The 24,650-nt window shown below is 49.0% G+C and overlaps 3 protein-coding genes across 6 annotated transcripts; all 3 read right to left on the bottom strand.

Moving 5' to 3' along the window:
• Positions 1–77: 77 nt before the first annotated feature.
• LOC6544083 (leucine-rich repeat-containing protein 15) lies at positions 78–2,226 on the bottom strand. The gene is made up of 5 exons (XM_001971904.2): positions 1,659–2,226; positions 1,133–1,587; positions 924–1,072; positions 612–871; positions 78–543 (listed from the first exon to the last, which is right to left on the bottom strand). The coding sequence occupies exons 1-5, from the start codon at positions 2,213–2,215 to the stop codon at positions 117–119; spliced, it is 1,848 nt and encodes a 615-aa protein (XP_001971940.1). The 5' UTR covers positions 2,216–2,226; the 3' UTR covers positions 78–116.
• Positions 2,227–4,865: 2,639 nt separating this feature from the next.
• LOC6543734 (uncharacterized oxidoreductase YjmC) lies at positions 4,866–6,163 on the bottom strand. The gene has a single exon (XM_001971905.3). It carries the CDS (start codon positions 6,097–6,099, stop codon positions 4,942–4,944), a length of 1,158 nt encoding a protein of 385 aa, XP_001971941.1. The 5' UTR covers positions 6,100–6,163; the 3' UTR covers positions 4,866–4,941.
• On the bottom strand, positions 6,143–24,568 carry LOC6543735 (dynein heavy chain, cytoplasmic). 4 transcript variants are annotated; one of them, XM_015157801.2, is made up of 14 exons: positions 24,183–24,568; positions 22,431–23,005; positions 21,535–22,369; positions 20,842–21,445; positions 20,682–20,787; positions 19,942–20,097; positions 15,818–19,873; positions 15,503–15,529; positions 14,292–15,444; positions 12,125–14,233; positions 11,668–11,863; positions 10,301–10,418; positions 6,641–10,239; positions 6,143–6,581 (listed from the first exon to the last, which is right to left on the bottom strand). In XM_015157801.2, exons 1-14 carry the CDS (start codon positions 24,424–24,426, stop codon positions 6,416–6,418), a joined length of 13,944 nt encoding a protein of 4,647 aa, XP_015013287.1. In that variant the 5' UTR covers positions 24,427–24,568; the 3' UTR covers positions 6,143–6,415. The 4 variants fall into 4 exon arrangements, with proteins under 4 accessions (XP_015013287.1, XP_015013288.1, XP_015013292.1 ...); XM_015157802.2 differs by lacking the exon at positions 11,668–11,863 and adding an exon at positions 10,802–11,000 and having other exon boundaries at positions 24,183–24,426; XM_015157806.2 differs by lacking the exon at positions 15,503–15,529.
• Between the last annotated feature and the right edge of the window lie 82 nt (positions 24,569–24,650).

A 24,650-nucleotide genomic window follows, 5' to 3' on the forward strand; every position in this document is an offset into this window, starting at 1 on the left:
CTAAACAACCAGAAAGAGCGTTCTCTATACTAAAACTCTTTATTGCTTCGTCATAAAATGATAGGTATAGGTATAGGTATAAGGTGTATAATGTCTTCAGATGTTCCACCTGAGGCCTAGTTATGCACCTTCTTGATGGCCACGCTGGTTATATCGGCCTCCTTGAGCTCCTCATCCGTAGTGCCATTGTAGATGTGCTTCAGATACAGATTGAAGTAGTCTGTGTAGTTCATCGGCGTGGATATCTGATGCTTTCGAACCGGAAGCCGTGGCGAAAGGGACAACATGCTGGCCCACTGGCCATCGCAGAGGTCATCGTAGCGCAGCAGACCCACTTCGTGGCCTCCCAGATCGCCAGGACCTCGGCACATGGGTTGCTGTCCGTCCCACAGTTTCAGCACAAACTCCCGTATCCACCTGGCCAAGTACAGGGCTCGGCAATCGCAGTGCCAGGGATTCTTGTCCAGCTTGACGGCCACCAAATTTTCCAGGCCGTGAAGTGATCCGTGGGGCAGGAACATCAGCTTGTTGGAGTCAATGCGGCTGACAACAAATATTTCAATTAAAATAAGGGCAAAATATTATATGATATGAATATGACTTCAACTCACAGTTTTTCCAATTGTGAAAGAGGCTCAAAGGCGCGGGCATCGAAACTTTTCAGTATGTTATTGTTAAGCAGCAAAATCTTCAGGTTACTCAATCCCTGGAAGTCGTCGGCTTCCAAGGTTGTCAGGTTATTGGAAAATAGTGTCAAGCGTGTGAGGGCACTAACGTTCAGGAAAAGATCAGCCGGAATGCTGGACATGGAGTTCTGGCCCAGAAACAATTCATTCAGGTTATTCAGCTCCACAAAGGCATTGCCATCCATCTGTGGGAAAAGTGTTCGATAAAGTGCAATTAAATATTATGGCTATGCATACATGGCTTATTCGGTTCGTGGTCAAATCAAGGGTGACCAAATTGGCCAAATTATTGAATATGGTACCCGACAGCGAAGAGATGCGATTGTTATGCAGCGAAAGAGTTCGCAGGCTCCTTAGGCCCGCAAAGAAGTCATCATCAATCTTGGCTGGAAAAAGATAAGCTTGGTGGTATCGACCAGTTCCGTTTGATCCGAAATAGTTCTTACATATTTGGTTCCATCCAAAGTCCAGGGTCTTCAGCTTGGTCAGATACCTAATGCTGCCCGAACTGAGCTCGCTGATTTTGTTCCTGGACATATCCAGCTCCTCCAGCATTAGCTGATCTCGCAGGAGATTGGGTGGAAAGTTCTGGATCTGATTGTCGCACATATTAATCACGGTGAGCCTTTGGGCGTGGTAAAATATCGATTCGGGTAGCATGCCGATTTCGTTTTTGCTCAGATCCAGAATATTCAGATTTCGAAGCTTCCAGAAGGTGCGATGATCAATATCCTCCAGCTGGTTGTTTTGAATGCGCAAAACCAAGAGACTATCCAGATCCTGGAACAAATCGAAGGGCAGAAAATCGAGAACATTGTGTGATATATCCAACTCTTTCAGCACTGTCAGTCCTCGAAAGGTATCCTTGTGCAGGGTGGAAAGGATGTTCCGCGAAAGATCTCTAAGCGATTTTTAGAAAGATTTATATTTAATAATAGTCATTCGACTATTTGAAGGCTTTAACTAACTCACATGTTGACCATATTCATGGGTATCACCTGAGTGACAGGCACTGATTTGAGATTGGTATTCCAGCAGGTGAAGCTCTTGGTGTCCGGATTGCAGCGACACACACCTGAGGTGCAGTGATTCCATTCGATTTGGCTGCCAGTGGCCAAGTGCCAGACGGGCTGCTCCACGGATCGGAGGCGACTCTCGATCTGTCGCACCCGCTTCACCAGATCGAAATTGGCCAAATGAGACATGGCATTTATCTGCCCGCCATTGCCATCTCCATCATTATGGCCATTCGCCTTGGGCTTGTATGGCTTCTTATCGTTCGCAGCAAACTGGGTTCCATTTGGCATGGAGTTGATGAGCATCAAGAGCTGTGACACAATGCCCAGCGATTCACATGCATTCAGACTGCAGTTTCTTGTGTCCGAGGAGATGAGAGGGAGTAGGTACCTCTGCCGGAACTCATCCAGACTCTGGATGGGCAGCTCCTTTGCCTGTGAAGATCCCGTGATCACCTCGGCCGGATCCATCAGCAAGATTAAACTGACCAATTGCCATACTCCCAGCGACATCTCTACAGCGTTTTCCAGCGACTTTCTGAGACGTCTGCCCTGAGCTGCAGTCCCATTTATAGTCCGCTTGATTCCGATTTGATTCGTAATTCGAATAATTTGCGAACATTTGCATTTACTGCAATTACGCTAAAGTAGCTCACAGCGCCACATGGGAGCCGGCGGATTGCAGCGCATCTTGCGGTCGCCCAGGCCTCACCAGATGGAGCATCTCGGCTCTCCGGCATCCGGCATCCAGAGGCCGGCTAGAAACCGAAAGTCTCTGTTTGGACGCGTAATGATCGACCAAGTGTCTAGTCGCCATGTCTAAACAATCAGCTGGAGAGCTCGGCTGGGGAACCCGCCTCTTAATTCGTTATCGTATTGGTCTAGTGCATCGTATAAACCATACATTTCCGTTTCAAATCCTGGTTAGGCACAGCTTATAGCTTGACGCTTAGGAATAATGTTTCTATAAAAATAAGATTGTAATGCACACAAGCAAGCAGATTATCATTAATAAGAATGTGCCCCTTTTTTAGGCATTTTCGCTTATTTTTTCAAGCTATAATTATGGTTATAAAATCTGAATGTCTTTAAGGCTCATAATTACGTGTAAATCTCACTGATGTTTTGATTTAGATAAACAACAAGAGACAGACGTATCCATGGGGTGTCGCAGAAATGTCACTGAAGCTAAACAAAGTGTTCTCACTGTTCAAACTCGACTTTCGTCCTTCGAACTCGCTTCTTGTGCCTCAGAATCTTCGAATTTTCTCCACTTTCCCAGACCTAGGTGTCGCATGAAAACTTAGCTTGTGCAACAAAAAACGTTTTTTTCGAAGCTGTTTAATTTCGACTTTAGTCCTTCGGACCAAAGTGATAAAAACAAAGGCTTTTGCAAATACTCCAAGTGCAGCATAAATGCAAAAATTTATCAAATTCGTGCTCATAAGTGCTGTGCTCAAGTAAATAAAATAACCTTTTTGCCTGTTAAGTCCGATGAAGTGTGTCGCCAGGAAACCAAATTAAATTAAAAGTTAACTAAATAAATAATAATCATACAAAGTGCTACTAAATTAATCTCGAGCTGTAATTAAATAATAATATATTATTTTGTCATAATTATATTAGTGAAATCCTTAACGTGAGTAGTAAAAATTGTCTTAAATAAAGCCTGAAGCATGTTTAACTTACTGTTGGAACACAAAGTTATCGCCGCTTTGAATATGTGCTTAGGAATCATATTTTCTTGTAGCCCTATAATTCCCAACTGGTTCTAGCGAGGACTGCAAGGCATGTCTTCTAATTTCCCCGTCGAGCAGTGAGTGTAGTGTATGTGTAGTGTACGCACCGGAGTATGTATGTATGCACGTATGTACGTATGTAAGTATGAACGATGTATGTCTGCACGTATGTTTGTTTGTATGTTTGTTTGTATGTTTGTTTGTATGTATGTATGTATGTATGTATGTATCTATGTATGTATGTATGTATGTATGTATGTATGTATGTATGTATGTATGTATGTATGTATGTATGTATGTATATATGTATGTATGTATGTATGTATGTATGTATGTATGTATGTATGTATGTATGTATGTATGTATGTATGTATGTGTGCATGTATGTATGTATGTATGTATGTATGTATGTGTATGTATGTATGTATGTGCATGTATGTATGTATGTAGTGTATGTGTTACTTGCACAAAGTAGTAAAAATTGTCTTAAATAAAGCCTGAATAATGTTCAAATTACTGTTGGAACACAAAGTTATTTGGCGCTTTTAATATTTGTTTAGGAAACATACTTTCTTGTAGCCCTATAATTCCCAGCTATTTCTAGTGAAGACTGTAAGGCATGTCTTCTAATTTAGAGTCACAAAATATTTCAAGTAAGCTCTCTTACCGGTCGAGCAGTGAGTGTAGTGTATCTCTGCTTAAGTGTGATTACTCGCAAGATCACATTGGCTTCCCTCTTGAACAAATAACCAGGCATATGTTATTCATACAAGTGTTTGAAATGTTATAATATTTATTTTAAAATATTTATTCATAAAAAATATATAAATATAAAAAATAATAATATAAAATAAAATATAAAATTCTTGTTAAGAAATTGATTACCCTACACTGAAAGGGATATATATTTTTATTTTTATTCGTATACAAAGTGCTACTAATTTAATCTCGAGCTGTAAGTAAACAGGTTTGCAAAGGCTTTTGCAAATACTGCAAGTGCAGCATAAATGCAAAAATTTATCAAATTCGTGCTCATAGGGAGACCAAAAAGCACGTGCAAAATACTAAGTGCTGTGCTCAAGTAAATAATAATCATAATCAAATTCTGAAATTTTCAGCGTATATTTTTCTTTTTTTTCTCAATCTGTCCTTTTTATTCAGAAAAATATTGGCATCACTGGAATCACAAGGGAAATTAATAAGGGTTTTACTGAAGGCTGTTCAACAAAAAAAGTTGTTTTCGAAACTAGAATTAAGGCCGTAGTATTTAAATCGAACCCCCAGATGGCGCCAAAAAATGGTTCGCGAATTTGCTAAAGAGCTTTTCTTTTTAAATTTTTTTTTTTTTTTTACCTTTCTGACATATGTATGTTATGGCGGGACATGACAGGACATAGCGAGAAATGACAGGACATGGTGGGACATTTCTTTCGTTTAACCATACGATTTTATTTGTGAACTACAACGTTTATAGGTCATATGTATGTATGCAGTATGAGACTAAAAGCTCTTCCTGGACTGACACCTTTCGAAAGCCAACTCGATGGGTCTCACGCACAACCTTTCCGCCACTTCTTTGTACTTGGTCAATAGACTCTGGGGATAGGGCAAAGCCCGCAAATCGTCCACGTAGTTCATATGCATGCGCTCCAGTTCGCCGGGTAGTCGGATGGGTTCCGACTTGTCTGCCGGCGGGCTATTCTGTATGCGACCACAAAAGTCATCCAAACGTTCCATGAAATTGGGCAGGAAGAATTCTGGATCGAGAGCAATAAATACTTGACCCAAGTTCGCCGGATTGTTCTGGTCCAATGATATGTGAGTGCCGTATTGGGCACCAGAGAGCACTCCACATAGAATATCTATCACGGCTGACAGGCAGTAGCCTTTGTGGCCACCAGCAGGAAAGAGTAAAGGTGTCCTCAGCGCCAAGCTGGGAAAGCAGGTGGACAAGCCTCCCTCATTGGCCGCCCAGCCATGCGGTATATACTCATCGTTGGCCCAAGCCCATTCCACGGCTCCAATGTCCCTCACGCTGGTCGCCATGTCCAGAACAAAATGGTACTCCTCACCCCGTACGCAGAAGGCAAAGCTGTTGGAGCCAATACTGGCGGACTTTGAGTTGGGACCCATCATCGTAGGAGCCGCGTTGGACATCACGATTCCGGCTAATCCCCTACTGGCAGCGCGAAATCCAAACCAGCTGGCCATGCCGATGTCATGAGATTGCTGGGCTACCACGAAACCGATGCCAGCGTTTTCAGCTTTCTTCACCGCCAGATCCATACAGAAGTTTCCCACAAAGACACCCAAGGCGGAGTTGCCATTCACATGGGCGGTGGCCACCGTTTCGCTGATTATTGAAGGCTCCGCGTGCACCTTGGCATGTCCACGCTGCAGATCACTGAGGTAGTAGTCCAGGCGATTCAGACCGTTTCCGTAGTTCCCTCGATAATCCGCAACAACCAGGAACTCGCTGATGCAGCGCACCTTGGAGGGCGAGACTCCGACCCGCAGCAGGCAGTCCTGAATGAAGCGACGGGCCTCGTCCACCAGAACCAAGGACGTGTCGCCCCGCTGCTGCGAGGAGGCGGCAGGCATGTGGTAGCCACGAAGGCAGCTTCCCAGCCACAGAGCTGGCTGGAGGAGCGCCAACATTGCGTAGAGCTGATTTTCATCCAATAGAAAGCTATGGCTGGGGTTGCTATGAGTATATATATTAACGGAAATGGCAAACAGGTTTAAAAATTACTCTTACAAAGGCGTTGTTGAATCGACTTTAAATAATAATGATATCCACAGAAGGAAATAGGAGTTTAAAGAAATTCAGTTTTTTCTCTTCATCGGGCACTTTTAAAAAATAATTAAAATATTGAAATTGCATTTTGTTAAATCACTAAGTGTTTTTTAAAAAGAAGAGGAGTGATTATTGGGAGTAATATATAGGATATACTAGATGTCTTGTGCTTAGCACTTAGTTCAAGGCTGTGGAGGTCAACACTGCCACTCCTCTCTCGTAGAAGCTATGCGAATCCTGTCCTGCTGCAACGGCCAAGTCCACAGTGAAGAGTAGCTCTGTACGCGTGGAGTTCAAGTAAACCGGCAATGTCAACTTGCTGATGCGTGGCTCCGAGGAAATCCTATTAAAAAGTGAAACATTAGTACAGAATAATGCAGTTGCCCAAGAAAGTGGACTTACTTAATCCACTTGAGTATGGTGACTGGTAGATCCATCATGATAGTGGAAGCCAGCAGCAGTTCATTGTTCTTGCACTGGGCGCCCTGCAATTTGAGTCCAGTGACCCCGAAGCAACAGTCCTTTTGATCGGTCTTTAGGCCAGCATCCGTAATGGTCACATCCAGTGCCAGCTCCTCCAGCGACCAACTGTTCGCCTGGGCCACGCACTGCCTGGTGGCCGTGATGTAGGCCTCCGGATTGAGCAGACCGCCCAGCCAGACGGGGAAGCCCTGCAGCTCCTTGGCGCCAGCCTGCGAAACAAGTTGCGACACCTTCTGCAGCTGCTGGACACGGTTGCTGAAGTCCGTGATCCATTGGATCACTGTGCATCCTGCAGGAACAGTGTACCGCTTCCAACCCTTCGGGATTATGCCGCGCACTAGCTCCGACAGCATGGAACGGTGGTGGTTGGTCTGTTTCTTCTCGCCCTGACAGATTAGAACCACATCCTGCAGGTCCAGGATCACTGTTTGCAGCAGCCGGGAGCCACTAGTCACCTCGCGCTCGAAGTATCGGTACAAGGGATCCTTGATGTTCTCCACAGTGCGTTTGAGCACTTGCAGATTCTTCGGGAGCAGCTCCAGCCAGGCCGTAGCCGAGTTGTGGAGTGTCTTCATCCACGAGGGACGACCATCCTCGCCGCGACCCACTGCAGATTGCTCCGACTGATCCTCCACACTGTAAGCCAACTCGTCGTCGTCCTCCAGCTGCTGCATCTTGAGCAGTTTGCTGACCAAATCAGTACCACGGGTGGTCAGCAACACCTTCTCCGCATTGTTGGGCAAGCCGAGCCACGAAGGAGTCTGGCGGTCAGTTAAGTTCTCAATCCACTTCAAGAAATGATCGCGACGGGTACCATCAGGCATGGTGATGTGACGGAGTCCTCCGGAGGCGCCATCAACGTTGGCCACCAGGGCAAAGTCCGCCTCAAAGCTGCGAGCGGTGAAGAGCTTCTTCAGGAAAGAGGTTAAGAGTCGCTGGTCGAAATCGTTATCAATCTTTCCTCCGTAAATGGACTGCGAGAGCAGGGTGACCAGGGCATCCCAAGGAACCTTCTCCGGTGGCAGATTGGTGCGGCCCATGGCCGTGGTATCGATCCAGGTGTCCAACGTGTCGCAAGCCACGCGCAGATCCGATTCGTTAAACTCGTACTTCTTGGCCCAGCCGAGAGGCACATAGCGGAGTCGCTCCTGGACGATGGCATGGAACCAGGCCAGCAGGAAGTAGAGCCGCGCTCGCTCACTTGGGGTCTTCATCATGCGTGCCGCCGGAACCGTTGAGAAGGTGCGCAGCAGATTAGCCCGGATGCCTGGTGGTGGCTCGAACACAAAGATGCGGCCAGCACGCAGTAGGTTAACCGGGACCTTTGGATTAATCTCCATCGTGAGGAACAGTCGGAAGCCGGAATGAGGCTGCAGGGAGTGCATCTTCTTCTCCAGCTGCACAAGCCATTGAGGAGCTAGGTGGACGTTCTTCAAGAGCACCCAGCGACCAGTCTTGCAGGCCATGTTAATTGCCCGCTCAGCTTGATTAAATCCTTCGGCTGAACCGATAGCAATGCTGGAAATTTGCTTATTTTGCTCTGCTGCCAGGTCATCCACCCGTCCGGAAGCATCGAATCCGGGCACCGAACAAAGCAGCGCCGGAGTGTTGCAGTTCAGTTGCTTGTCCACCACAGAGGCAAAGTCCAATTCCTGCTCGGCGTTGGGCATAAAGTCTTCTCCGAGCACAGTGTTGACCACATTGTGAGCGGCGGCGATGACGCGATCCGGTCGGAAGGCCTGGATCAGCAGCAGCTGGTGCACGGAGCTGGCAATCGGACTGAGTGCCTTGGATTCGTCCCACAGCTGGGGTACAACCTGCTCAGGCGAGCTCTGCTGCAACCAGGCACCCAGTTCGGGAATGGATCGCACCTTCTCAAGAAGCTTGCGGAAGATGGGAAGACGAAGGGCCAGCCGGTTAACGCTCTCAATCTGCTCGGCGGAAAGTCCTTCCACGGGAGTGGGATTTGCCAGCAGACCCTCTCGGCTGCGCAGGAAGAAGTTGAACTCGGCATCCAGATTGGACTCCGAGGTACCCTTAAGGTGGATCTTGCACATGAGCAGAGCAAAGGTCAAGCGATCATTGTGGATCATTCCTCGAGCCACTCGCTCATAGCACACCTGGAACAGGTCCCTGGTGATTATGCCCAGACGCTCCGAGTGATCGGTTCTTCCCTCCATCTTGGGGTTATTGTACAGAACCGTAGAGAAGATGTCGAGGAACATCTTGAGCGAGTATTGGTAGAGGAAGTGCACCTGGTTCAGACTGTCCATGGTGAAGTAGATGTTGCTGCACGCCACAGAAAGTGGGAGATATTGCTGGGACACAGTCTCGATTTCGGCAATAACCTTGTCCGTTTCGTCCACCTTCTGGTTAATGTCGTAGGCCTCCTTCTTAAGCGTCTCCAGTGTGGTAATAACCGAATCATCGTCAAGGATCTTGCCCTTTGCGTCGTTGAGCGCCTGCAACAGACTCTTCTCCAACTGGCGCAAACGCAGACGGAACTCGCCCTGCAGCTTCAACAAATCTGAGCGCTTCTCATCAATATCAGGACGCTCCGCCTTTAGCACCTGGTTGAGGCACTGCGACTGCAGAGAGCTACGCGTGACCGTAAAGTTGACGAATGTTACCCTAGAGCAAATGTCGGGCGGGAATTCGACAGTGGGATCGCGAGTGGAAAGGAAGATGACGAAGGACGGCGACAAATCAATGTCCTGGTCGCCGAGGGTAATCAACACACGTCCTCCAGTGCGGCGCAGCTCGCGGTTCAGTACCGGGTTGAGAATAGGATCATAGTTCTCCACATCCTGGACCAGCAACGGATTACCGAAACGCAGTGCGGACTCCAGATTCTTGCGGAATGAGTCATCCAAGAAGGAAGTCTTCGTGATCTTCTTACCTGCGTATTCATTGAGCAGGAAAGTGGTAGCCTGACCCGAAGGATCGATGATCAGCGGATAGCGGTTGAAGCGCTTCAACATAATAGCGTTCTCCGTGCACAGGTCATCCGTGGGCAGGGCATTTGCTTGCCAGCGGAGCCGCTCGTCGGGATTGGAGAGGTATTCAGTGCGAGCGATATCCGCGCGGTACTGAATGCTGGCCGCCTGCAGATGCTGCGACCAGGTGGTGAACAAGTTCAGCCGGTAGTGCTGATCGAAGTAGCCACCATAGGCGATAAAGGCGGCGGAGAGCAGCACATCGCCAATAATGGTGGACATCTGCGACTTGAAAGTCTCGCTAGTGGACTCCCAGCGCTCGCGTTCGATGTTCAAACTCTTGAGCAGTGCAATGGAGCGATCCACCTTGGCCTGGACATTCTCCAGATCCGTTTTAATGGCCTGAGCCTGGGAAATGAGCTGGGCGTACTCCTCCTTGTAGGCAGCAATGCTGCGCTCCAGTTGCTCAACCAAGTCCTTGGTTTCCTTGGCACTGGCCAGATTCACATCGGCCTGCTCCTCCAGGGAACGCAGCTCTTCGCGAAGGGGCTCCACGCGCTTCAACATATCAGCGTACTCGATCTGGATTTGGGAAATACAGCATTTTAGAAACTAGTTGGGAGTTATTTTAAGTAAATCTTACCTGAGCAATGGCCCATTTCACCATAGGACCGCAGGCCATACTGGCGCGATTAACCTTCTCGAAGTTATAGTCCGGATTGCTCAGATACTTGGACTTCATCTTCTCGCGAACATCATCGCTGTTTTAATACAATCATTATATTAACAAGCAATTAAGGCTGTAGTAAGTAAGTTACTTGAATGAATTAGGCAAGCAAAGCAGTCGGATTACTATGAAACAGCGATAAATTTGACCAAAACCATTGGATTCAACTTAAGTTAGAGCCAATTACCAAAGTTAGAGTTAGGTTCAGGTATATTATTAGAAAGTTTATATATTTACAAACCATAAGGCAGCTCGCTTGAACAATTCAAACTAATACTACGAAAGGAGTAACGAAATCAACTCAAATAAGAACCAATTCTACACTCGAAACTATAGCATAACATCAAAAACATTAACAAAAACAGGAATTAAAGTCGAGAACAAATGGGTGTTGGTAATAATTTGAATCATGCTTACGTTATGTTCTCTGTACCGAAGTTAGATACAATTGAATTTATGAAATTTTCGCGCATGATCACGGCGCGGATCGATTTCCAATCGGTCGCATTTTCGCCCAGCAGCAGGCAGATCGATTCAAGAGCCAATTTGACCACCGATGGCGGATTAGCCATGGTTCGCACCTCAACGAGCTGTTGCTTGCGGATCGACTTGACCGCTGCACGTCGTCGATTAGTTGATTGATTGATCGGTTGTTGGGTTAACATGAGGGATCAGAATTAATATACGGTTTGAGCACAGCTTGCACTTATCTTGTGTTATAATATTAGGCTAGATTAGCATCTAAAGTTAATGACTAAGGACCGACATCATCCCTGCACCTGGATCTAGAACAGGCTTGCGACTCTGGGCTAAAAATAACTTATACCCTTGCAGAGCTGCAGAGATTCAATTTTATAATTGAATCAATTCCTTAGTCAGCATCATGATATCGTAATTGGGGTTATTTCGCTCTGCAAGAGTAAGGAGCATTCGGCGAACCGAATGTAACTAAGCCTAAATTAAAATCCACTTTTACACTTCTGTCTTTAGTACAACACACATCATACAATATCGTAGTGTATCCAGTATATAGGGTATGATAAGAGGTTAGGGGTTAATGTAAGTTGGCCAGTGCATTGCGTATGCTTTGGTGTTTGTTGTATGTGTATAAATAGTTGATTGTAGTTATGGGTGGTTCGAATGGAGATTATATTCAAATGATAGGGATCGACAGATCCATGGACTGCGTTTTAGACAATAGAAAACGCACTGCGTTCGCTGGTTAGGATTCGATGGGTAAGGTGCTGATGATATCGTGATGGCAGAGAAAAAGAGTTGCGTACGTGATCTTGTCAGTCTCCAAGTTAACGATCGAGGAGATGAAGCTGTCTTTAACGAGGATGCCCCTAATGGCCTTCCAGTCGGTGGCACTCTCGTTGAGCAGCTCGCAGACCGACTCCAGGGCCAGCTTCACCACGGCCGGCGGGTTGGCCATCGACCGCACCTCGGCCAGGTGTTTCTTTTTAATCGAGCTAACGGCTGTCGGAGGTGGAATGTGGATATTGCGATCGTGAGTTGAGAGAGGATTGCTCGGTGGGGTCAAAATTAAGCGCAAATAAATCAAAGTATATTACACGGAAACACCAAACGAGTGAGCCATTCTTTTTAAATAAAAATGATCACCCAGGCGCCACACTAATGGAACCATTATCATTGCAGGGTAATAGGAGATATAATTTACTTTAATGTAAACTAACTTAAGTGCCCGCCCTGTAGGCGATTCTCGCCCGACGGACTCACCTGCTTGCGCATCAATGACAGCCGGTTCCACCTGGGCCAAGTCGGCCATTACGTATTTGCGTTTTTCTTCGATCTTGACCGTTTGATCGGCCAAACGTATCTGAATCTCCTGCGACTGAATCTTCTTCTTCTCGGCCTCCTGCTGATCCTGGAACATCTGCTTGAGCTTGGCGTTGGCAGCCTCGTTCTTGGCCTGCAACTCCTGCTTCTTCACGGCTAGTGACTTTTGCATCTCCTCGACCTGCTCCACAGTCTCGGCGATCTTGTTGAGACCCACATTCAGATGGAGCTGCTGCTCTTCGAGATCGCTGCGCTTTTCATTGTACAACTTGACAAAGTGGTGAATAAAGTCCAGATAGTGACGTGGAGTCACCGCCATGGTGCGACCGCCGCGCTTGGCCAGACGAGCGTTGGCCTGGTGGAGTGTCTGGTGGACATAGACGCACGAGTTGATCACCGCATCGCGATGAGTGGGATTGGCTGGCACCAGTGGACAAACGGACGGGAAGAAGTCAGGCGCATGCCAGCTGGGTTTCTCCAAGTCCACACGAGTGGTGAACTCCTTGCCCACCTGGAACAGAGCCGAGTCCGACCAGTCGCCAAACCAATTTAACACACAACGATTGAACAGAGCTGGCGAAGTGGCAGCACGATCCTTGAGTCCATCGGTGGATGGATTCATGGTGAAAACCACGTGCAGATTGCGCATCACCTGCTGGGTGAACCACTTGTACAGCTCGTCACTGGAGTCGAGCATGAGACCCTCGCGCTGGGCACCCTCCTTGCACTGAGTCATTAGAGTGGTGTACTCGTCGCCCTCGAACAATCCAGGCACCTCTCCGTTGGCCAACAGTGTGTTCATACGCTCCAGGAAACCGGAGTCCAAAACGTTCGACTCGTCCAAAATAAAAGCAATCTTTTCGTCTTTGCAGCCCGAACGGCGCAGCACGCAGCGCAAGTCCTCGTCAAAGTCCTCGCTGGTGTACTTGTTGTGCACCTTGATCTGGAAAATGGACAAGCCATTCATCCAGGCCACAAAGCGCGAAAGCGTAGTCTTTCCGGCTCCCGACACTCCAATCAGCAGCAAGTGACCCTGTGGCTGGCGGAAGATTCGATCGATACGCAGTACGTGGTCGAGCACTTCGTCAAACAGTACAAGTGGCACATCCAGCTCTTCCTCGTAGAAGACCTTTAGTCGGGCGTGGACATATTCACGCAGCTCCTCGCGATTCACCGGCATGTAGTCCTTGCTTAGCCAGTTGCTGTAAAGGATCGGACGCTGCAGTGCCTCCTCTTGGTTGATACCGGGGAAGTGCTTCTGGCCCACCAAATCGATATTCTCATTTGTCCATCGGCGTTCTGAATCGTCCACCAGGCGATCCTGGAATAGGCGCAGAGCTTCATGAGCCCACAGACGCACCAAACCTTCAACGGGCAGGGAATCCAACGGGCGGATAGCCTCGCAGATACCGCGCACCCAACGGGTCATCTCACGGGGCGAATAGACATAATGCGGCTGCATGTCCTGCGTGAAGCGATCCTGAGAGGCCAGATAGAACTCCACCATGGCATTGGTCAGAGGCTCTGCATAGCCACGAAGAGCGGGCATCAGCCTCAGCATGGCACGCGAGAATGTGCCGTAGATCTGCTTCAGAGATGTCTCTCCAGGATAATCCACGTAGATGATGGGCACATGTCTCAAGAACCGATGCGATAGCGGCTTGCGGCCCGGATCGGTGGGCGGATTACAAGCACCCACAAACTGAATGCGTTCCAGAGAAACCCAAGCCTGATCGCTGGCCCTATAGAAGCCCTTGTGCTCCACCAGTTGACGCAGGAACGAGATTACGCGCTGCGTACCGTAGCTGTCCATGTCTGGCAAATTGATTTCATCGCAGAACAGCACCAGCCACTTTCCAATCTGCACTGGGGAAAGGACAACTCCGTTTGGTGTTTTGCGGTACTCGCAGTAGTGGTCGAACGTCTTAAGAAGCAGCTCCGGCGTGGTAGCCGAGGAGAAGTTCAGGCCTACCACTTCCATATCAGGCAGAGCGCGGAGAGCCGAGAACAGGGTCATAGTCTTACCAGAGCCGGGTGGACCGCAGAGCACTGAAAAGAAGAATGAATCATAAGTACTGGCTACTACTACTGCTTACTTTTAGCTTACCCAATGGTTTGTGCTCAGCCAGCCAAGTATACAGCAGCGACTCGTGGCGAACGGTGTCCAGTGTGGGCACTACAATGTCCGGGGACGCCACCTTGTGCGTTTCCACCTCGATGACCGGCACCTTGTTGCTCCACGGGACCCAGTCACCACTCATGTTGACCTCGTAGTCGATAATTGGAGCACCGGCTGCTCCCGGCAGTGGAACAGTAGTCACGCTGCGCACAAAGTCACCCAAATCAATGCGCACCTTCAACTTTGCATCGCCGGCGAAGGACCAGAGCACGGAGTAAACCAATGCCTTGGGAATGTAGTGCTCCAACTGATCAGCGGAACAGGGGAAATCTGGATGCTGAGCGTTGAAAGTAAGCACATTTCGAGCAGCTTGGTTGAGCATGGAGAAGAGAGAGCTGAGGGCTCGCAAGCGAGTGAAGTCCATAATGTGCTCCTGATCCATGGCGTACTCCAAGGTGCGAACGACGATGCCATCGGCCGAGAAGAATGGCAGCAGGAGCAAGGCAATATCTCGCTGCACCTGGAGGGATGGTGACACTTCCTCCTCCTTGTCTTTCACCGGCTTAATGACGCCCACGAAGTCTTCGTCACCATCCTCCAAGGGAATGCTACGCAAACGGGACAGATAGTTCTCGAATATCATCTCTGTCGATAGTACGTCCTCTGAGAACCAGACCATGCCGCAACGGGAAACTGTAGCCAAGGTGGCGAACTTCAAGTCCTGGACCTCGAACATCACCCGCACGTTGGGAGGCAGAGAAAGACGCTCGCCATTGGGCAGAGTCAAGAGCTTGTTGTCATCCAGCACAGAGTTCAAGTTCTCCACCCACTCGGGATCCACATCACCGTCAAAGATGATCCATTGCCGCTTGTTGATCTCACCGCGCACATTGTCGATTATCTTGCGCAGAATGTGGGTGAACAAGCCATCAGTCCATTCACGGGTATTCGGGTCCAGGACACCATAAAGGGCTTCCTTGGAAATGGCCTTGGGATCGATTACATGGGCCACGCCCTCAACTCCCTCGAAGCGTTCCAGAGCCTTCAGCAGAGTCTTCCAAGCGGTGGACTTGCCAGATCCGGATGGACCGACCATCATGAGACCATGGTTCAGGTTGGAGATCTGGTACAGTTGCAGCACCTGCGAAAGGAACGGGATTGTCAGCACAAGTATGGATCACCCCTCGCGAATTAGTTACTTTGTCCACCCAAGTGGAGCCGAGTCCCTGACGGTAAGTAAGCATGTTTAAAGCGAATGGTTATGAATTGGATTACAAGAAAATCCATGCCCAATCGGGTGCATCGATTTCGAATGAAAGGAAACCATAAAGGAGGAAGTAATCAATTTAGTGAATACTGAATTTAAATTGACTGGAGTAATTAATTAGTTAAATATCAACAGTGCACTTTTATGTTACTTTAAACAATGATGTTGCTAAGCAAGTTAATGATTACTTTTCAACCCCTTGGATTTCTTATCAAATAAATCGATCCATGTCGCGAAGCGCTCTTACCTTTTCCATCCAAGCTGCTCCCTGCTCGTCACCCTCGCCGCAGACCAGGTAATCCTCCTGGCACACCTTCCGGATCTCTTCCTTCAGACCCTTCATCTCCGCCCGAGTATATCCCACATTGGGGAAAACATCGCTCAGAAGCGAGAAGAGCAGTGGAATGTCCTCGGCGACCAGCTTGGGCACCATGGTTTCGCACACCGATTGGATGAGGATCTCCTGCTCGGGCAAGTTCTCCGCAACGGAAGCCTCGTCTATGTTTTCGTCGCCGCGTTGCTTCATCTGTTCCTTGATCTTCATGATGCGGTCTCGCTTTACGTTTCCAGCGGAGATCAACACGGATTTCAAAGCACGCAGACCAAAGTCGTAGTGGCTCTGGTTGGACAGTTGCTCGTCACATAGCTTGAAGAAGGGCACGATTTTGCAGGCCAGTTTCTCGGCGGAGCGGAATCCTTGCGAGAACAACATCACCTCAGCAATAAGCTGGCGATCTGGCGTGGTCATGGCCAGCGACCTGAAGAGTTTCTTCAAGTTATCCGGCAGATTGGAACGGCCGGCATAGCCAGGATTCATGGTGATAAAGATAGCCATATCTGGCGAGACGCGCACTTGCTTGCCCACCAACTCCACAGTGATGCTCTCCTTGTTGCTGTCCATCTCGTACTTCAGCGCCTCCTGAATGGTCTGGATTTGCTGTGAGCAAGCGGAGAGCATACGCTCCTCCAGTCGATTGAACTCGTCGAAGCAGCCCCATGCGCCCACCTGGCACAGACCGACAAAGATGCGACCCATGGCCTGGAAATCGAAGGTCTCATCGCAATTGAATACGAGAACGAAGCGTCCCAGTTGGTTGCCCAATGCCTTGACAGATTCTGTTTTTCCAGTACCTGCAGGTCCAAACGGAGAGCCACCAAGGCGCGATTCCAGAGCCTGTGTCATGGTCAAATAGCAGCGGTCCGTCAGCGGAGTCTGTACCAACCGATCCTGGACACCCAGGTACTCAAAGCCGTAGAAGAATCGTGCGTTAGCCATATGAATGGTCAGTTGCTGGAGCACCTCCGTTTGGCGTGGGTCAAAGTAGAATCGCATCTCACACAGCCATTGGAAGGACTTCGGCGAGGTAACTCCGTTATTGAGCAGTCGTCGGGTCACCGTTCGCTTGTGCACGAACTCGTTTATAAGGTGCTCCAGCTTACGGCGCCGCAGAGGTGGCTGCTCCTGCAAGACCGAATCAGCCAAGACGTTTAGAGTGCTCTCTACATTACCCAAAACGCGTTGCATCGGCTTGGATTGGTTGTTCTCAGAAGCCTGCTGGAGCGCGGACTCCACATCCTCGGACCAGAGAATTTGTGCGGCGAGCACTACAATCTGGGCCTGATACTTGTCACACCACTCCATGTAGGCCTGGGGATCGATCTTTCCATCGCGGAACTGCTTGATATCCTGCACAGCCTGTGCCAAAAGCGAAGCCAGCGTGAATCGCATTTGCTTCTCCACCAGCGACAGCCACTCGTTGATCTTGGGATGCTCCACGGTAGACACGGGATTCATGAAGTGAACCTCCTCGCCTTCGCGCGATGAAATGCCCAGAATAACGTTGTTTTCCTCGTTCAACAGAATGGCAGCTACACCAGCAAACATTTTCTTGAAATGCTTTTGCAGACGTGCAATATTCTTGCTGTTGCCAATGATCTCCAAAAGATCTTCGTCTCCCACGAAGTAGAAGCGAGGGAATGAGGTTCTCTCCCGCTCCAGATACTCGCCCAAAGCCTTCTGGATCTTTCCAAGCAAATCGGCCAGACGCTCCAAAGATCTCTGCACAGCAGGGATGTTCAGCACATCCATTACCTTGGGTGATTTGGTCACCTTCTTCATCAACCCAAGGAATTCGGAGCTGATGCTCTGGAAACGCGAAGTCTCCACCGGAAGCAGCGTCTTAATGTCAGCGCTACCAGAGAAGATTCCCTCCAAGTAAACCCAACGTCTTTGCACATCAATCCATACATCAAACAGCGCGTTAATTCTGTTGAGCTTCTCCTCCCAAGTTAAAGCCTCTTCCTCGAAAACCTTGTAATAGGGAGACAGCTTCATGGCGGCCACAGAGTTAATGTGCTCCTTCACCTTGTTGAACAGATCGTCCCAGCCGCGGATGATGCGGCACTTGTTTTGGTAGTTGATCAGGTCCAGCTCGTAGTTCTGCCAGGACTCACGCACCTGCTTGAGGAACTCCTCCAACGCCATCTCGCCCTGGGCCACTAGGATGATGTCCTTGACGACACCCTCGTTTTTTTGCAGATTCACATCCCACACTTGGCCGAGGGACAAATCGGATATTACCCAATTGACGCGCAGCTGCTTGGTCAACTGCTTCCAGTGGCGTTCCTTTAGGGCATCCGACTTGAGCTCCACAATCAGCATGTTCACCTTGATGTAGCTCTGGATCAACTTCTTCACGTACTCATACGATTCGTACATGCGAAGACGAGCGGGCAGCTCCTTAAGCTGAGCCATCATGGCCTCCAGTTGCTGGCGCAACTTACGCGGCTGCACTGAAAGCCAGGGCTTCTCGCGGGTCTCGTCAATCTGCGTCCAAACCTTGGACAACTCGCTCCAGACGCCGCGCAGATCCTGCAGCTCCTCGAGAGCCACGTTCATACGCTCAGCACTGTTGTTCGGAACGGCTGATTCCTGCAGCTCCAGTGCCTCCTTGGCCTTGACCACGTTGTCGCGCTCCTCCTTCAAACGCGAGTACTTGCTCTCAAAGATTTGCAGCTGTTGCAGGGCATCATCTGGTCGGATCTTGCCGCCTGTTGGCTTGGTCTTCTCCCAATCGTTAAGGAAGTCGACGGTGCGTGTCTCCACAGCCTTGTCCTCGGCCACAATCTTCGCCTGCAAACTGGCCACCTGTGTCTGGATGGCCGTGTCTTTGCGCTTGATAATCTCGTTAAAAGCAGACCACTCGCCCTCAATGTTGTCCACATGCAGCCAGGTGTTGGGGAACTGGAAACGCTGGCGCTCTAGAATGCGCTGAGCCTCCCTGAACACCTCCACCTGCTTGTCCCAAGCAATCATGTCCTTCTTCAGCGATTGGACGTAGGTGATGAAGCTCACGGCATCCGACGTACTGGCGGCCTCTATGCTCTGCATCTCCAGATCGGTACGCGATTTGGACACCTTGCTGTGGAAGCTTGTCATCTCGGTGCCAAGCAGCGTGCCAAACTTGCCCAGTGCCTCCTTGTGCCAGGAATCGTATTTCAAAGTGACCTTGGCCTGCACCTTAGCGTAATCAATGATAATGGGACCATAGGCTCTGCGTGTATCGGAGGTATCAAAGGTGGTGCGCGATTGCTTGATGTCATTCAGGCACTTGATCCACAAGTTTACATCCTCGCCCAACCGTCCATACAACATGTCAGCCTGGAGATCCCACAAACTCTGATAGCGCAGCCACTCATCCACGTAGTTGCGCACCTCGCTCACCTTTTGCTCGATGGCTCCATAGGCGTTCTCCAAAATCTTTCCCTCGGGCAGCTTGGTCAAGAGGTTGCGGTACGTCTGGGAGACGTGTTTTTCCAAGCCCACCTGGTAGCGGGTGCTTTGCAGACGCACTTGCGAGGTGACGATCGCCTGCCAGGCAAAGAACTGCTGCATGATCTGGAAACGGGCTTCCTCAATGGATGGATACAGATACATCTGCTGGTTGGTGATGCGAATCTCATGCACAGCATTCTGTATCTGCGGCTCTCCTCCCAGCTTATGAGTGGGCTGGGCTGGCGCATCAGTGTCCATAGAGGTGTCCACCTCCTTCTTATTGCCGGTCAGAGCCTCCGTCCAGGCCTGAATACCGGCCTGCAGACGGTGGGCCAGCTTCTTCTCCACCTCTTCATCGAGGCGAGTAACCCAGACACTCAAGTTGGAGTACTGGCGCAGCGAGAGATCGTCAACGGCATGCTGAATCTTCGAGAGAATCTCGACGAAGGTGGCGGCACTGTAGGGACAGGTCTCCAGCGAGCGCACATCCACATCAAGTTGCTCTTCAACAACCAGCAAATCGTCGACCTGTTGGAATTGCGTAGGTAATTTATCAGTAAGCTGCACATGTCGCCTGTAAGTTCATGTAGGCTCACCTTCTCCTGGAACTGGGTCACACATTCCGACAGGCGGAGAACGTACGGATCGAGCTTGTACGACTCCCAGATGAGGCCGATTCCCTCAGAGACCAGGTTAAGTACATCCTTTCGCAGTCCAGCCACAAGGGGCACAATGCTAGCACGATCTTCGATCTGTTTAAATGCAAACATGAATTAGTTAGGGTTTACAAAAAAGTAAAAGCCAGATACTTTCTTTGCATGCGGGAGTTGAAAAAACCAAACTAAGAAATTAAATAGTGGTTGCAGATACGGATTACAGAATAAACAAACTTTGAGGGGACAAACGACACTACCTTGAATACAGAATTTTGTGCTAGACTCCTATTATTAAGCTGCATGAAAGAAAGGTTGTTGGTTGTTCGGTTTGTTTAGTTCAAGAGCGGATATCGTGTCTAAGACTAAGGTGATCAATTATGGGCGTGTAAAGTGTTCAAAGTGTGGTGGATAGCAAAATTCAAATGCACGCCAGGAACAAAGCAATGCAAATGTACAGAGCAGGTGCTCCAGCACGGTAACATCTTTTGAGGTGTGAAGTGACAAGTGTGACTTTGTAAAGTGTGGGTAAGAGCTGGACAAAGGTGTACCAAGAATTGTAAGGCGGCTATCGGATAAATTATCAGGGATTACATTCTAGCAGTTATGAAGCTGTTTAAAAAAGCCTCCCAAGTAATCCCTTATAACTTGTCTCTTTACGGCCTTCAATGACCGAATCATACCTTTTCCAAAGTACGTTCATAAGTGCGGACACTTTCAATCAAGGATATGGCATAAGGATATATCTGGTTGGCCTGATGCGCCTTGTTCACAATGGTCAGCGGAACCCTATAAACGAAAATTAAGTTTAAAACTGATTTAGCACAAAACACAAACTCATACCTGAAGCCCAGATTCTTGATGTTGCGCACTTCCTTGGCCAAGGTGATGATCTCCGGTAAAAAGTTGACCCGCAGACGCAGAACATTGCCACGTCCAATGCGAGAACGCGTCGACTCGATGGTAAAGATACGGCCAGTGCTGCCAAAATTGCGCTCCTGCACCTTGCGGGCCCACTCATGGAACACGTCCGAAATGGACAGCTTGGCTCTGAAGCTATCACCATCTGCCTTCAGCTTCTGGCCCTCGATATGGGTCTCCCAGCCCTTGCCCAACACATCCTCGACGCGCTTCAAGTACATCGTCAGCTGGTTGTCGATTTGACGGGCCCAAATGATGGAGCCGGCCACCGGCGGCAGATCTCGCACCGAGGACAAACGGCAGCTCTTGCTCTGGGGATACTGCACCTTGAACTTCTCATGCAAGGCTTCGATATCATCCTTGACGCGCTGAATCAGCTGCGTCTGGTACTCCCGGATGGCGCCACGGATGTGCGGACGCACGAAGAGCGCATTGAAGCGCGAGAAAATGCGGAACATCTCGTTGGCATTCTTGGCTGTTCCCAGCTGGTCACGTAGGTGAGCAGTGATGCGGGTCTCCACGCGATCTGTTGATATACAGGTTGCATTAGTGTATCTAGTCTTTTACTTTGATCACTGCAAACTAAATGAGACAACACGTAATTTGAATAATTACCAATCTTCTCCTCGTATCGCTTGACGGCGGCCTCCCATGCCTCGGATCCCTCCTTGGTGATATCCAGACAGTCCACCTCCTTGACGTTCTCGTAGGCCATGTTAACCTCCTCGATAGCGTTAGCATCGGCAGCGTCCAGGCTGTAGGGCTGCTTGGTTTCTACGGCATTGCCGTCATCGCCAACAGCCGGCTTGGTGGGCCGCAGGACACGCAGGATGACGGTGCGCAGCTGCTCGTGCTGGCGTCGGAACTTGCGCATGTGCTCCATGCGAGTTTGCAGCTTCTTGTGAGCCGGAGAAACGCGCCACACCATCTTAAGATGCTCGTCGCGCTTCTTCTTCACAATGTCGCGGAGCAACCCCTGCAGCTTGTCGTACTCATCATCCCAGCAGCTGAAAATCTCGAAGCACTGGTTCATGACGCGCTCGAATTCATCGAAGGGAATGTGCATTAGGCGCCGGGTGCCCAGCACCTTCAGCAGTTGCTGCGACAGATCCCGCGATATGGCCTCGATGAGCTTGAGGCACCGCTGGATTGGGTACTTGGTATTGCGCACCTTGCGTAGATGAGCGAAGATCTGCTGCACAGCAGGACGGATCTTCTCCAGCTCGGTGGCGGAAAGTAAGTCATTAATGGGAAAATCCTTCATCAGAGGATTGTAATCGGCTACTGTAGCTAGAGCCTGTTTTAAGCCGGTATCCGTATCAAATGAAACGGTGGCATGGAAACGTTTTCCGTGCTTCAGGATATCCAGAGTCAAAGCCACCTCTGGCGACTCGCGCTTTTCCTGAATGCGATACAAGGCACGCTCCAGATTGAGCCAGAAGGAAATTTCCTGAAATATAAAATGAATATTGTATATTTAATTTTATGGGTATATCGCTCAACTTGCTCACCTGCAGCGCAGTTCCCGAACCCGGATCGCGGCTCAGCTTGGTCACCTTCTTGATCTCAGTGATCCAACGGTTGACGCCGGTCTGCAGATGATTCAGGAACGAGGAATCCTCCACCTTGTCGCCAAAGTCTGCCACCTTGGCCTTGCGGTTCTCCTCCGAGCACTTCCGGATCACATTGTTGACGGTCTGATGAGCCGTCAGCGTGATCTCCGGTATGTCGATGTTTTGCTGGAGGTGCAGCAGTCCCATCTCCAGCTCCGCCAGCTTTTTCTCCACGGAGGGAGCCATCTTGTCGCCATCGCGATCAGCACGACCCGACTCCTTGACGTACGACTTGAAGTAGGGCGCCAGGGACTTGCTGATGAAAGCGTGCAGCGTCTCGTAGGGAGATCCGTCCGAGAAGTTGATCAGCCGCAGCTGCGAATGGATCGACTTGTCCGCCTCCACGACCACGCCGCGCTTGATGCAGGCCAGCGAGGCCATGCGGCTGTTGGTGAAGTGAACATCGTTGCTGATCTGGTAAGTCACCTGCTCCTTCTCCTCCTCGCCCTCCGCTGGCTGCTCAGTATCGTCCTCTGAAAATTAAATATCTTAATTAGATTGGGACTAAAATAAATACAGCAAAATAAATCTAAAATCAGTTTTCCCGTATTTGTCCATTATTGAGTTTCCGAGGACTCCATTCCCCGCCTATCAAAATAAGTTTACCATGCCTCACTCCACACTTACACCTCACCCACTTTCAGTGGCATTCTACTGCCCACCCGGCATTGAACTCAATGGCATGGCATTGGCATGATTTCATTATCAAGGTGTCGACCTCCGGAAATTCAGCGGCCAAGGAAAAACCTTCGAAATTCGTGCGCTCAAGGCTGGACCTTGGCGATGCCATTGCTCCCGCGCAGTTGGCCTCGCTGCCAATGTCAATGTGCCGATGGCATTGCCTTCGGCCAATGTCAATGTCGCTCCCAAAGTCATCAACACGGCGGAAGGTGTGCGCAGCCTCCAAGGTCGTTTCCGTAAACAAACTGGTTGCTGCGCACGCAGCAGCTGATTCCCGGCGAAATGCTTGTAAACAACAAAACAAGCAAGCCGGCAAGCGGAAAAACAGCTGTTTGCAGCTATCGACCAGCAACGCCTGTCGCGCTATCGTTATCGAAGTGAATCATGCGTGCTGACGTCATGCGCAGAAACTCGTTTTCATACCCTTTAATGCGGTATGTTGATTTCACAGTGAAGTTGCTAATGCACTTTAATTTTCTTGCATTATTCACTAACTTGCATTCCATCTAAGGCTTTCGACTTCCATAAAACAATATATATAATCTGAGCAATATCGATATAAAAATAAAAAATCTTTTAACCCTATTAATAATTTTCTAAATTGAATTTACGTTAATGTAAACTGTTTGGAAAAAAAATTTAAACATAAATTTCTATCTTCCATAAATCTTAAGCGGCACTTTTCTAGTGGCAAGTTAGGGTATTCCAGCTTCGACTACCAAAATATAGTAAACTTTCTTATTGGAATTCAAACATCTGCCTATTTGATTTTTACCAAACTGGTTGCGTATTCAGCTAGCAAGTCCAAAAATGACTCAATCTAACCACATGAAGATAACATTTCTAACTAACTAAATACAGAGTACCTTACAGGCTTGCAAACTTTTTTATCTTCGCCAAAAGACGCCATTTTGTGTAGGTGCCACTTTTCACGCGAGATTCGCCAACGGGGCAGGAATTTTAATTTACCTTTGATGCAATTGCGCTGGACGTAGAGCGCCTGCACCTGGGGATCCGCGAGGAACTTGCGGATGGTGTCCTGGTTGACGGGATCGTCCAGAGCATTGTTCAGCGATGCGGGAACCACATCCTCCTCCGGCAGCAAAATGGTCACCGCCTTCCGAAGATAATTGGCAAATGCGTCGTAATTCGCAATGGACAGGTTCACGACCGGATCCACCGAAGTATCGGGGTTCTCCAAGGAGTCGCCCATGTTCCACAAAGGTCTTCGGTGTTAAATACTTTTCAAAATGTGTGCAATTGGGTTTTTTCACAATGCCTCGCCCTGTGAAAAATTACGTGAGTTTTTTTTTTTTGCGAATGCATCAACGGCGTTGCCACTCTTTGGAAAATCGAATGCAAAAAAGACCAGTGCTACCGTACTTAAGGCACATATCGAAATACAACACTGGGCGATAGGCTGCCAGCCAGCCACGA

Source organism: Drosophila erecta, unplaced genomic scaffold (genome assembly GCF_003286155.1).
Source record: "Drosophila erecta strain 14021-0224.00,06,07 unplaced genomic scaffold, DereRS2 tig00000021-arrow-pilon, whole genome shotgun sequence".
NCBI classification, from domain to species: domain Eukaryota; kingdom Metazoa; phylum Arthropoda; class Insecta; order Diptera; family Drosophilidae; genus Drosophila; species Drosophila erecta.